The sequence below is a fragment of the Loxodonta africana genome, chromosome 16, assembly GCF_030014295.1.
Source record: "Loxodonta africana isolate mLoxAfr1 chromosome 16, mLoxAfr1.hap2, whole genome shotgun sequence".
Taxonomy (NCBI): domain Eukaryota; kingdom Metazoa; phylum Chordata; class Mammalia; order Proboscidea; family Elephantidae; genus Loxodonta; species Loxodonta africana.
The window spans coordinates 20,681,583-20,692,212 of record NC_087357.1 but is presented as its reverse complement, the minus strand read 5'-3'; the positions used below and the strand labels follow the sequence as shown (position 1 = coordinate 20,692,212).

Here is a 10,630-nt window from a genome sequence, read left to right as displayed (position 1 = left end):
AGGTAGTGTTTGTGGTCCATTTTATGCTCAACATTGGAAAAATGGATACTCTCGATTGTGTTGGTCACTGTAAGATCAAGTTCATCGTGTTACTAAAATAACCCTTACCACTGCTTGTTTTCTGTTTGATTGATAGGCGTCCAAGGCAGGTGTGTCCTTATCATTGTGGATTTAATTTCTTCTCATTCAACAGTTTTTGCTTTACACATTTCAAATCTACATTATTATGGCTCAGATTGCTGCCTGCTCTGTCTCCTTGGGGTGTTTCTTTCATCAGTTAAAATGTCTTTCCTGGTCTTCAGTATTTTCTCCCTAGAGCTCTATTTTGGCTGCTAGTAATGCTAACAGTTCACCCTTGTTTTGGTTGTTTGCATAGCACCTGTTTTAGTTCTTTTATTTTTCAGCCTTAACATATTTTGTCTTACATACGCCTTTTGTTTTACATATGCCTTTTGTTTTACATATGCCTTTTGTTTTACATATGCCTTTTTTGTTCATTCCATTTAGCTGTATGTTTTTCTCTAGTCTAAGTCCGTCTCTCTTTTAATAGACTAACCCGTCCATACTCCGATTACTTGGGCTCGGTTATGTCATTTTATTTGATGCTTTCTATTTACCATGCTTGAATATTTTTTGTTTCCTGTTGGATTGCCGAAGGTTTTTGACTTCTGTCATTTTAAAGTTACGCAATTTATTTCTTTTCTTCTGGTTGTTACCCTAATATGTTAATGTGCATTCTTTATATTTCTTATATAGAGTCTAGAATTACTTAGCATGTGTATCCCTACTTCCACCCAGTATCCCCTGGAGGTTCAGTTCTTTTCCTTTTGTAATTTGACAACATTGTTCTTTGTGCATCCACTATTGTAGCTGTCAGTCTGATCCTCAAACTTGGGCTTGCTTACTGGTGCGAGCGTACTCTCTCCAGCAGCCCAGGGTCTCCCACCGTAGCTTCCCGTATGTGGTCCTGCTATTGGAGATCTTCCCAGGATCCGGCCCACTGAGAGTTCCCTTCCTTTGAGTGAGCCTGTGTATTCCTTTCGTTTCATTATCTTTTCTGTAGTCATTGGATCAGGCTGGGCCTAATGTAAAATGAGCAGTGAAATGGTAGTTTTAGGACACCAAGAGACAGGATTTTGATAATTCGTTATTTCCTGTTAAAAACATGTTAAACAACATTTAGGTATTACTCACGCTAGTCTCAGCTCTCTATGACCTCTTTTTCTTCTGGGTAGTTTTGGTGTCTTCCTTTGGGGATACCGGAAGTTTCACCCGCAGCCTACAGGCGAAGAGTTACTAAAAAAAGAATTGCTTGTCCACTTTTATTACTTCCCCTAGGGCAAGACACTAAGAAAGCAAGAGGAAAACCAGAAGCCAGTGTAACTTCTGAATAGACGTTTGCCAGAGGCACTTTGCAACAAATTGAACATGGGAAGTTTACAATATGTCTAACTTAAATTTTCTGAGAAATGTGCACACAGATAGGTACTGCTTGTCTTAAAAGCAGTAGTAGGTACAAGTAATAATTTACGGAAGTTTCGCCGGAGACTATCAAAGCATAGGATTTGGGGAAACCAGACAGAATATGGGTCAGCTGGGAAGAATGGTGAAGGGTGACCAGGAAGGAGAGCATTTACTGGGCAGAGGAGGAGAGGGCATCCCGGGTAGTGAGGTCATCATATTCAAGGACAGTGGCATACAGTTGGAGAGGGTGGAGGGGTTCCGTGGTGTGAGGACAGAGCTAGGGGATGGCCAGTTTTAAATAATAACCTCTGAAGCATTTCAGCACTAAGTCCTAGGCTTTCAGTTGGAAATAAGTCATTAAAAACATGCTAGTATTTTACTCTTACTGTTTCAAAAGCTTTTAAAGGAAGGAATGGTGTTGAACTCTGAGATTACTCTTTCGATTCTGTTGAGTTGGTCTGGTGTTAAATTCTGTTGAACTTGGACTTTGTGCTTATCGATTGAGAAATTTTCTTTTTACCATTTCTTGTGCCATGCAGGCCAGGTTTTGATATCATGGAATGCTTGCTTTGGAATAGTTTTTAGGAATTACCTGTTACAGAAATATTTGAAAGAGGTCACGTGGACCTGCTGGTCTTCTATTTTTGTAATTAAAAGTTGCCTTTTAAATACATTTCTTTCCTTAGACTTCCATGAGTGTTAAATCACCAGTTACTGTGATGTCAAGAAATAATCCAGAAGCATCTACATGTAAAATGGCAGAGCCATTTAATTTTGAGAAAAATGAAAGCAAGCTTCCACTACATGATTCTCTAAGAAGTCCTGGAGGACATCCTAATCATCCTAATTTCAGGTTGAAAAGCCCAGAGAATGGAAATAAAAAGAACAATTTTTTGCTTTGTGAGCAAACCAAACAGTACTTGGCTAGTCAGGAAGATAATTCAGTATCTTCAGACTCTAAGGGCATCAGCGGAGAAGTGATTGGATCCAAAGGAGACAGGAAGACTTTCCCAACAGGTGAGTGAAAACTGCAGACCTTTCTACTTCTTGGTTCTGATGGTTTTGGTGGCTTGTCAAACTTAAATATAAGTACACAGCAATGGACTAGTAACAGAACAGCCAAATGACCACCTAAGAGCATTTGTTGTTTGAATATTAATTTAAAAGGGAAAGCCTTCTATCAAGTAGCTACAGAAAGGGTTCCTGGGGGAGAGAAAGTCTTTTTTCCTTGAAATGACAGGCTCACTTTTCATCTTCAAGAAAATGCCTGAGGAGAGAATTAGCTTCACATGAACTGTTTTTCCACAGTCATACTGTAAGACTAGGAATGTAAAATTGTAGAATGGAAAAACTCTGGTTTTTCATGGGTTTTCTGAAGATTGGCCATTTAAAAAAAAAAAAAACATGCAAATTTTATTACTCAAGACAGAGTAGAACTGCCCCATAGGGTTTCCAAGGCTGTATTCTTTAAGGAAGCAGACTGCTGCATCTTTCTCCCACAGAGTGCCTGATGGGTTAGCAGCAGAGTGCCTAAACACTGCAGCACCAGGGCTCCTTTATGCATATAAAACCAAACCAAACCTGTTGCTGTCGAATCAATTCCAACTCATTGTGACTCTGTAGGACAGAGTAGAACCATAGGGTTTCCAAGGAGCAGCTGTTGGATTTGGACATTTCAACAGCTGAGCTCTTAACCACTGTGCCACCAGGGCTCCTTTATGCATATACCAAAAAAAAAAAAAAAAAGCACAAACCCATTGTCATTGAGTCAGTTCCGACTCATAGCAACCCTGTAGGATAGAGTAGAACTGCCCCACAGGGTTTCCAAGGAGCAGCTGGTGGATTCACATTGCTAACCTTTTGGTTAGCAGCCGAACTCTTAACCACTACACCACCAGGGCTCCTTATGCATGTAGTAGTATTTATATCTAAGACATTAACCTGTTTTTTTTTAATCATTCCTTTAGTCCTAATTCTGGAAACCCTGGTGGCATAGTGGTTAAGTGCTACGGCTGCTAACCAAAAGGTCGGCGGTTCAAATCCTCCAGGCGCTTCTTGGAAACTCTTTGGGGCAGCTCTGCTCTGTCCTGTAGGGTTGCTATGACTCGGAATTGACTCGACAGCATTGGGTTTGGTTTTTTTTTTTTTGGTTAGTCCTAATTCTAAAGACTTGCTGTAAGAACCCTAGAACCTGGTAGAATTTAGCCCCTGTCAATGTATCTGAAATAAGCTATTAAGACATTATTTGCCTGTTTTGCTGTGTTGACTTTACACTGCTGGTGCCAAAGCAAGGGTGGGTAAATGGCTAGTGCCCCAGCTCGACACAGGGCGGGGGCGCCAGCCAAGCCAGCAGTTGCTGAATTTTTCACATACTTGCAGTAAAAACAAAACAAAAGCCAAAATGCCAGTTTTACTGAAGAATGCTCTTGATCAAGCAGTAAAAGTTATTAATTTTGTTAAATGTCAGCCCTTGTGTGCGTATGTTTTCAGTATTGTGTGTGACGAGATGGGAATTATTCTGCTACTTCTGGATGCGTGACTGTTAGCTTGCGGAAGAGCATGTGTTTGAGTTGTGAGCCGAACAGAAATGCTTTTCATGGAACATCATTTCTTTCTTTTTTTATTGTACTTTAAGTGAAAGTTTACAGCTCAGGTTAGTTTCTCATACAAAAATATATACACACATTGTTCTGTGACCCTAGTTGCTCTCTATATGTCAGCACCCTCCTCCTTTCCACCCTGGATTTCCCATGTCCATTCAACCAGCTCCTGACCCTTTCTGCCTTCTCATCTCGCCTCTGGACGGGAGCTGCCCTTTTAGCTTCATGTATCTACTTGCACTAAGAAGCACGCTCTTCACGAGTATCATTTTATGTCTTACAGTCCAGTCTAATCTTTGTCTAAAGAGTTGGCTTTAGGAATGGATTTAGTTTTGGGTTAACAAAGAGTCCAGGGGGCCATGTCTTCTGGGGCTTCCCCAGTCTGAGACCATTAAATCTGGTCTTTTTACTAGAATTTGAGTTCTGCACCCCACTTTTCTCCTGCTCCGTCAGGGACTCTCTGTTTTGTTCCCTGTCAAGGTGGTCATTGGTGGTAACTGGGCACCATCTAGTTCTTCCAGTCTCAGGCTGAGGAGTCTCTGGTTTATGCGGCCTTTTCTGTCTCCTGGGCTCCTATTTTCCTTGCATCTTTGGTATTCTTCATTCTCCTTTGTTCCACGTGGGTTGGGAGCAATTGATGCATCTTAGGTGGCCACTTGTTAGCTTTTAAGACCCCGGATGCCACTCACCAAAGTGGAATACAGAACATTTTCTCATTAAAATTTGTCTTGCCAGTTGACCTAGGTGTCCCCTGAAACCATGGTCCCCAGACTCCCGCCCCTGCTACTCTGTGGCTTGAAATGTTTGGTTGTATTCAGGAAACCTCTTAGCTTTTGGTTTAGTCTGGTTGTGCTGACTTCCCCTGTATTGTATGTTGTCCTTCCCTTCACCTAAAACTAATTCCTGTCTACTATCTAATTAGTGACTACCCCTTCCTCTCCCTCCCCAACCTCATAACCATTAAAAATGTTTTCTTCTGTGTTTAAACCTTTTCTTGAGTTCTTATAATAGTGATCCCATACAATATTTCTCCTTTTGTGAATGACTAATTTCATTCGGCATAATCAGTAGGCATTTTCTTGGAGACGTACAAAGCGAACCTGTCACTTCAAGGAAAGCAGCCAACGGTATAAAATGCGAGCTTTCGAACAAAAATTGGATTTTCAGAAAATTCGTATCCACCCTGAGCTTGACAGTTTAGCTTCCCAATACTTAGAACTTTTCAGGGTGAAAGGTAGTAACTAACAAATAGAATTTTTGATATTCTGTAAAGAAATGTGTTGACATTTGGAAGCTTTGCACAACTCAGTGACCGATACGCTTTCCAAGTGATCAGTACAACATGTTGCACAACCATACATGGGTAAAAATCCATTAAAAGTGCAGGGAAACCAATGGATTTAATGTAACAGTGTGAAAAATTCATGGATCAGGTTTTAGATTCCACAATGCACTAACCCTTAAGAAGTTACCACTTGTTGAGTTTCAGTGTGATACCAAAAGAGAATATCTGCCATTATCTGAGGCCATTTAATCCTTTTCCTTTTTGCAACTACATATTCGTGGGAGGCCTAATTGTCTTTAGATGCTTCTGCCAGAACAACTTACTGCGACAGACTGACTGCAAAAGCAGATACATGAACCCAGGTGCCTTCTGTTCAGCCAGACTGGTAAAGAGAGAGCAGAAATGCAAAACAGTGCCACTCTTCTTACTATTTTTCATTCTAGAAAATATAGTTACATTTTTCATTTAAAAAGTTACATCAACATGAAATGGTTTTATTATTATTTTTAGATGAATAAACCCAAGACCAAACCCATTGCTGTCAAGTCAATTCCGACGCATAGCAACCCTATAGGACAGAGTAGAACTGCCCTGTAGGGTTTCCAAGGAGCAGCTGGTGAATTCAAACTGCCGACCTTTTGGTTAGCAGCTGAACACTTAACCACTGTGCTACCAGGGCTCCTTTAAGTAAATACTTTTTAATGTTTCATTTTAATTTCTAATATGATAAATGTTGATAGATTTAAGCCATATAAGCAAAAGGTCTTCGGGATCCTCAATAATTTTAAGTGTCAAGAGGTCCTGAGTCTAAACAAAAAGTTGGATAATTGCTGCCTTAGCGAATGGAGAAAAGTTCATAATGTGAGGAGCAGCAGTCAAGGCTGAAATCTTAGCACAAGCCCATATTTTCCATATAGGAAAAGTAGAACACTGCTTATTAAGTGGCATAGATACAGGGCTATTATGGTATAGCCCTATAATTTGAACATCAGTTATGGTACTTCATGTTTTTAGGAATACAAAGAAATATTTGACTTTTATTAAAAGTTATGTTTTTCTTCCATAGGGAATTCAGTATCACCATTAACTGTCGGAAATAATTCACCACCCAAAGACGTTAATGCTGTAAGTTACCTGTGTGTGTGCATGTGTGTCTGTTTGGTTAAAAGATTTCAAGCCACCGGCGTCACAAGGGAGTGGTGGGGGTGTGGACCGCACTGGGCGACACTGTCAGAGGGGGTGATAGCAAAATGACGGTCTATAAAAATATCCCTGTAGTAAATAATGGAAACCTTGGAGACGTAATGGTTAAGAGTTACGGCAGCTCACCAAAAGATCGGCAGTTCGAATCTAACAGCCATTCCTTGGAAACCATATGGGGTGGTTCTACTCTGTCCTGCAGGGTCTCTGTGAGTTGAAATCAACTCGATGGCCACGGGGTTTTTTTTTTTTTGTAGTTAATTATGTCAACAAAAATATTTTTTGCAAGCCCACCTTACGTGTATCAGTATACTTAGAAGGCTAAAACTCTATGCTAGTTTACTTTTCAAGCCTTCTGATGCACTCCAGTCAGAGCTGTCATTATAACCCAATGACAGTGGTGCTTCGAATTGTGGTTTCCTCTGCACTCGCTACAAACATGCACTGTTGTTTTCGTTGCTGATTTTGTCAAATTTTCTGGTGTTTTAGCTACAATACTGTGGTAATTAGTATTTGTGAACCTATGTCAGTAACTTTTTTGAGAACAAAGTAGTAATTAAAGGAAAAGGAGTGATATGCAAGAATTACAATTTACGGGTAACAGTACAAAAAACTTTACTGAGGATTCTGTATGGTCTGGTGTGGGAGGAGGTCTGTGGGGATGGGTGACACCAACCCTAGTGATGTCAGTGTTTCAAGCATATTTTTGTATTGCTTTAATAGAGAATTACTAACTTTGCTGCTATCAGTCAAGGTTAAATTTCCTCGTTCTTGATCTAGTACCTTTTTTTTTTAAATTACACTTTTTCTTTTTGTAGATTCACACGCAGTCATGGGAAATACTACAGAGAGATCCCTTGTACCCTTCACCCACTTTCCGCTAATAGTAACATCCTGAAGAACTACAGTTCAGTATAACAAGGATAGTCACACAGTGAAGATAGAGAACATTTCTGTCCTGCAAGGATCCCTTATGTTGCCTTTTTATGCCCACACCCCTTGCTTTCTGCCCTTACTTCCTCCTCAACCCCTGGTAATCACTAGTTAATTTTATCATTTCAAGAAAGTTGCCTCTTGAGATAGGCGTTTTTGACTCAGTATAATCTCTAGAGATTTACCTCGTTTGTTGAGTGTATCGATGCTTTGATCCTTTTTGATCCTTTTTGATGGCTGTGTAGTACTCCATGATATGGATGTACCACAGTTTGTTTAACCATTCACCCGTTGAAGTACACCTGGGTTGTTTCCAGTTTTTGACTCGTATGAATAAAACTGTTATAAATATTCATGTTAAGGTTTTCGTGAGAAAATAAGTTTTTATTCCCCATGTGTATATCAGTTTGTTGTACTGTGGTGGCTTGCATGTTGCTGTGATGCTGAAAGCCACTGGTATTCAAATACTAGCAGTCACCCATGGTGGATAGGTCTCAGCTGAGCTTGCAGACTAAGACAGACTGAGAAGGACCTGCCAGTCTACTTCTGAAAAAAATTAGGCGGTGAAAACCCTGTGAATAACAGTGGAACATTGTCTGATATCGTGCCAGAAGATGAGCCCCTCAGGTTGGAAGGTGCTCAAAAGACAACTAGGGAAGAGCTGCCTCCTCAAAATAGAGTTGACCTTAATAACGTGGATAGAGTCAAGCTTTTGGGACCTTCATTTGCTGATGTGGCACAACTCAATGAGAAGAAACAGCTGTAAACATCCATTAATAATCAGAACGTGGAATGTATGAAGTATGAATCTAGAAAAATTGGAAATCATCAAAAATGAAATGGAATGCATAAACACTGATATCCTAGGCCTTAGTGAGCTGAAATGGACTGGGATTGGCCATTTTGAATCAGACAGTCGTATGGCCTACTATGCCAGTAATGACAGATCGAAGACGGGTGGCTTTGCATTTGTCATCAGAAAGAACATTTCAAGATCTAGCATGAAGTACAGTGCTGTCAGTGATAGGATAGTATCCATATGCCTATAAGGAAGACCTGAGCCCTGGTGGTGAAGTGGATAAGAGCTCAGGCTGCTAACCAAAAGGTTGGCAGTTCGAGTCCACTAGCCACTCCTTGGAAACCCTGTGGAGCAGTTCTACTCTGTCCTGTAGGGCCACTATGATACTATAAGTCAGACTCAATGGCACACAACAGCAAGGAAGACCAGTTAATACAACTATTATTCAAAATTTATATACCCACCACTAAGGCCAAAGATGAAGAAATTGGAGATTTTTACCAACTTCTGCAGTCTGACATTGATCAAACTTGCAGTCAAGATAGCTGATAATTACTGGTGATTGGCTTGGGTCATTGTGTTTTCAGACACCTTCTATGCTATGAAATTAGGCAATGAATAAGAAAGACTGAAGAATGATTAATGCCTTTAAATTATGTCGTTGGTGAAGAATATTGAATATACCATGGACTGCCAAAAGAATGAACAAATCCGTCTTAGAAGTGCAGCCAGAATGCTCCTTACAAGCGAGAATATGAGATTTTGTCTAACATAAATTTGGACATGTTATCAGGAGGGACCAGGCCCTAGAAAAGGTCATCAAAAAAGAGGAAGACCCTTAACGAGATGGATTGATGCAGTGGCTGCAACAGTGGACTCAAGCATTATGGCAATCTTGAGGATGGCTCAGGTCCGGACAGTGTTTCGTTCTGTTGTACATAGGGTTGCTCTAAGTTGAAGCGAACTCAGTGGCACCTGACAACAACAACAAAGTTTTTATTGCCCTAGGATAAATGTCCAGGAATGTGCTTGCTGAGTCACGTAACAGTTCATGTTTAATTTTTTTAAGAAACTGCCAGAATGGTGGTACCATTTTGCATTCCCATCATTAATCACGGGTGATCAATTTCTTTGCATCCTTGCCAGCATTTGGTGGTGGTTTTTATTTTACCTAATTCTCATAGATGTGTAGTGATATTTCACTGTGGTTTTAATTTGCATATCCATAATGGCTACTGATGTTAAACATCTTTAATGTTTTTATTTGTCATCTGTGTATTCTCTCTGGTGAAATATTTCTTTATGTATTTTGCTCATTTTCTAATTTTTTTTAATTGTTGAGTTTTGAAGATTCTTCATTTATTCTAGATACTAGTCCTTTGTCAAATATGTGGTTTGCAAATATTTTCTCCCTTTGTGTATTTTGTCTTTTCATCCTCTTAACAAGGTCTTTCCTGGAGGAGAGAAGGCTTAATTACCCTAAGGATGGGGCCCTGGCTCCTTCCTCAGCCCAACTTCTCTGATACCATACCAGTGGGAAGGTTGAGGTACTTTGTTGTAGCCTAGTGGGAATGCAAGTCTAGGCTCACCATGCTGCCTTTGCTGGTGGGGGTCGGCCTATGTCTTTTTTTCTGTAGTGTTTGGCAGGAACAAGGCAGTTATTGTATAAGAGTTTTCTGTCTTGCTAGGCTGTCCCTTTCCTGGTCCTTTGGCTAGGAAGAGTAGGCTTTTTGTTGGGGATTTCATTGCGTTTGTTTCCAGGTTGCCTTCTTCCCCAGCACCCAGTCTGGAACAAAAAGAAAACTCAGAGGACTCACCGCCATGTTGTTTTTTGGGTCCTGAGATGTCTGTAGTGAGCCTGCCTTCCTTTCTCTCCCTTCCTCCCCTGAAATTTATTTTATATATAAGCCCAGGGTTTTCATTGTACTTAGTGGGAGGAACAGGGAAATGTGTATTTACTTCATCTTCCCAGAAGCAGAAGTTCCAAATACAGTAGTAGTATTTTTTAAAGTTATTACTAAGTGTTAATATTGCTGTTCTCTTTTCTTAATAGAAGCCTAGCAATAATGTGCCTCCTGCAAAGTCAAAAAAAATGCACAAGCTGGTTGAGAATTCCTTGTCCATAAACAATCCAGCACTCTTCAGCTCCTTAGGACCTCCTCTTCGGTCCACAACTTGCCATCGCTGTGGCCTGTTTGGTAAGTGTGTTGTGTTGGATGATTTCTGTACACATCTTAAAAATCTTTTTATTATGGGAAATTTTAAACATATGAAGTGTAAACAGGATAGAGTGTGTACATTATACTCCCATATCCCAGCTTCAGCAGCTGTCCACATCCCACCATTCTT

The 10,630-nt window shown here is 40.3% G+C and overlaps 1 protein-coding gene across 2 annotated transcripts in view; it reads left to right on the top strand.

The window, feature by feature from the left end:
* Window positions 1-1,116: 1,116 nt before the first annotated feature.
* The window catches only part of TDRD1 (tudor domain containing 1), a 50,584-nt gene continuing 41,070 nt past the window's right edge, over window positions 1,117-10,630 (top strand). For both annotated transcript variants that reach the window (XM_064269281.1, XM_064269280.1), the window contains exons 1-3: window positions 1,117-2,481; window positions 6,416-6,474; window positions 10,335-10,479. In XM_064269281.1, the coding sequence (XP_064125351.1) occupies window positions 2,157-2,481; window positions 6,416-6,474; window positions 10,335-10,479 (529 nt within the window). In that variant the 5' untranslated portion in view covers window positions 1,117-2,156. The remainder of the gene's footprint in view (window positions 2,482-6,415; window positions 6,475-10,334; window positions 10,480-10,630) is intronic.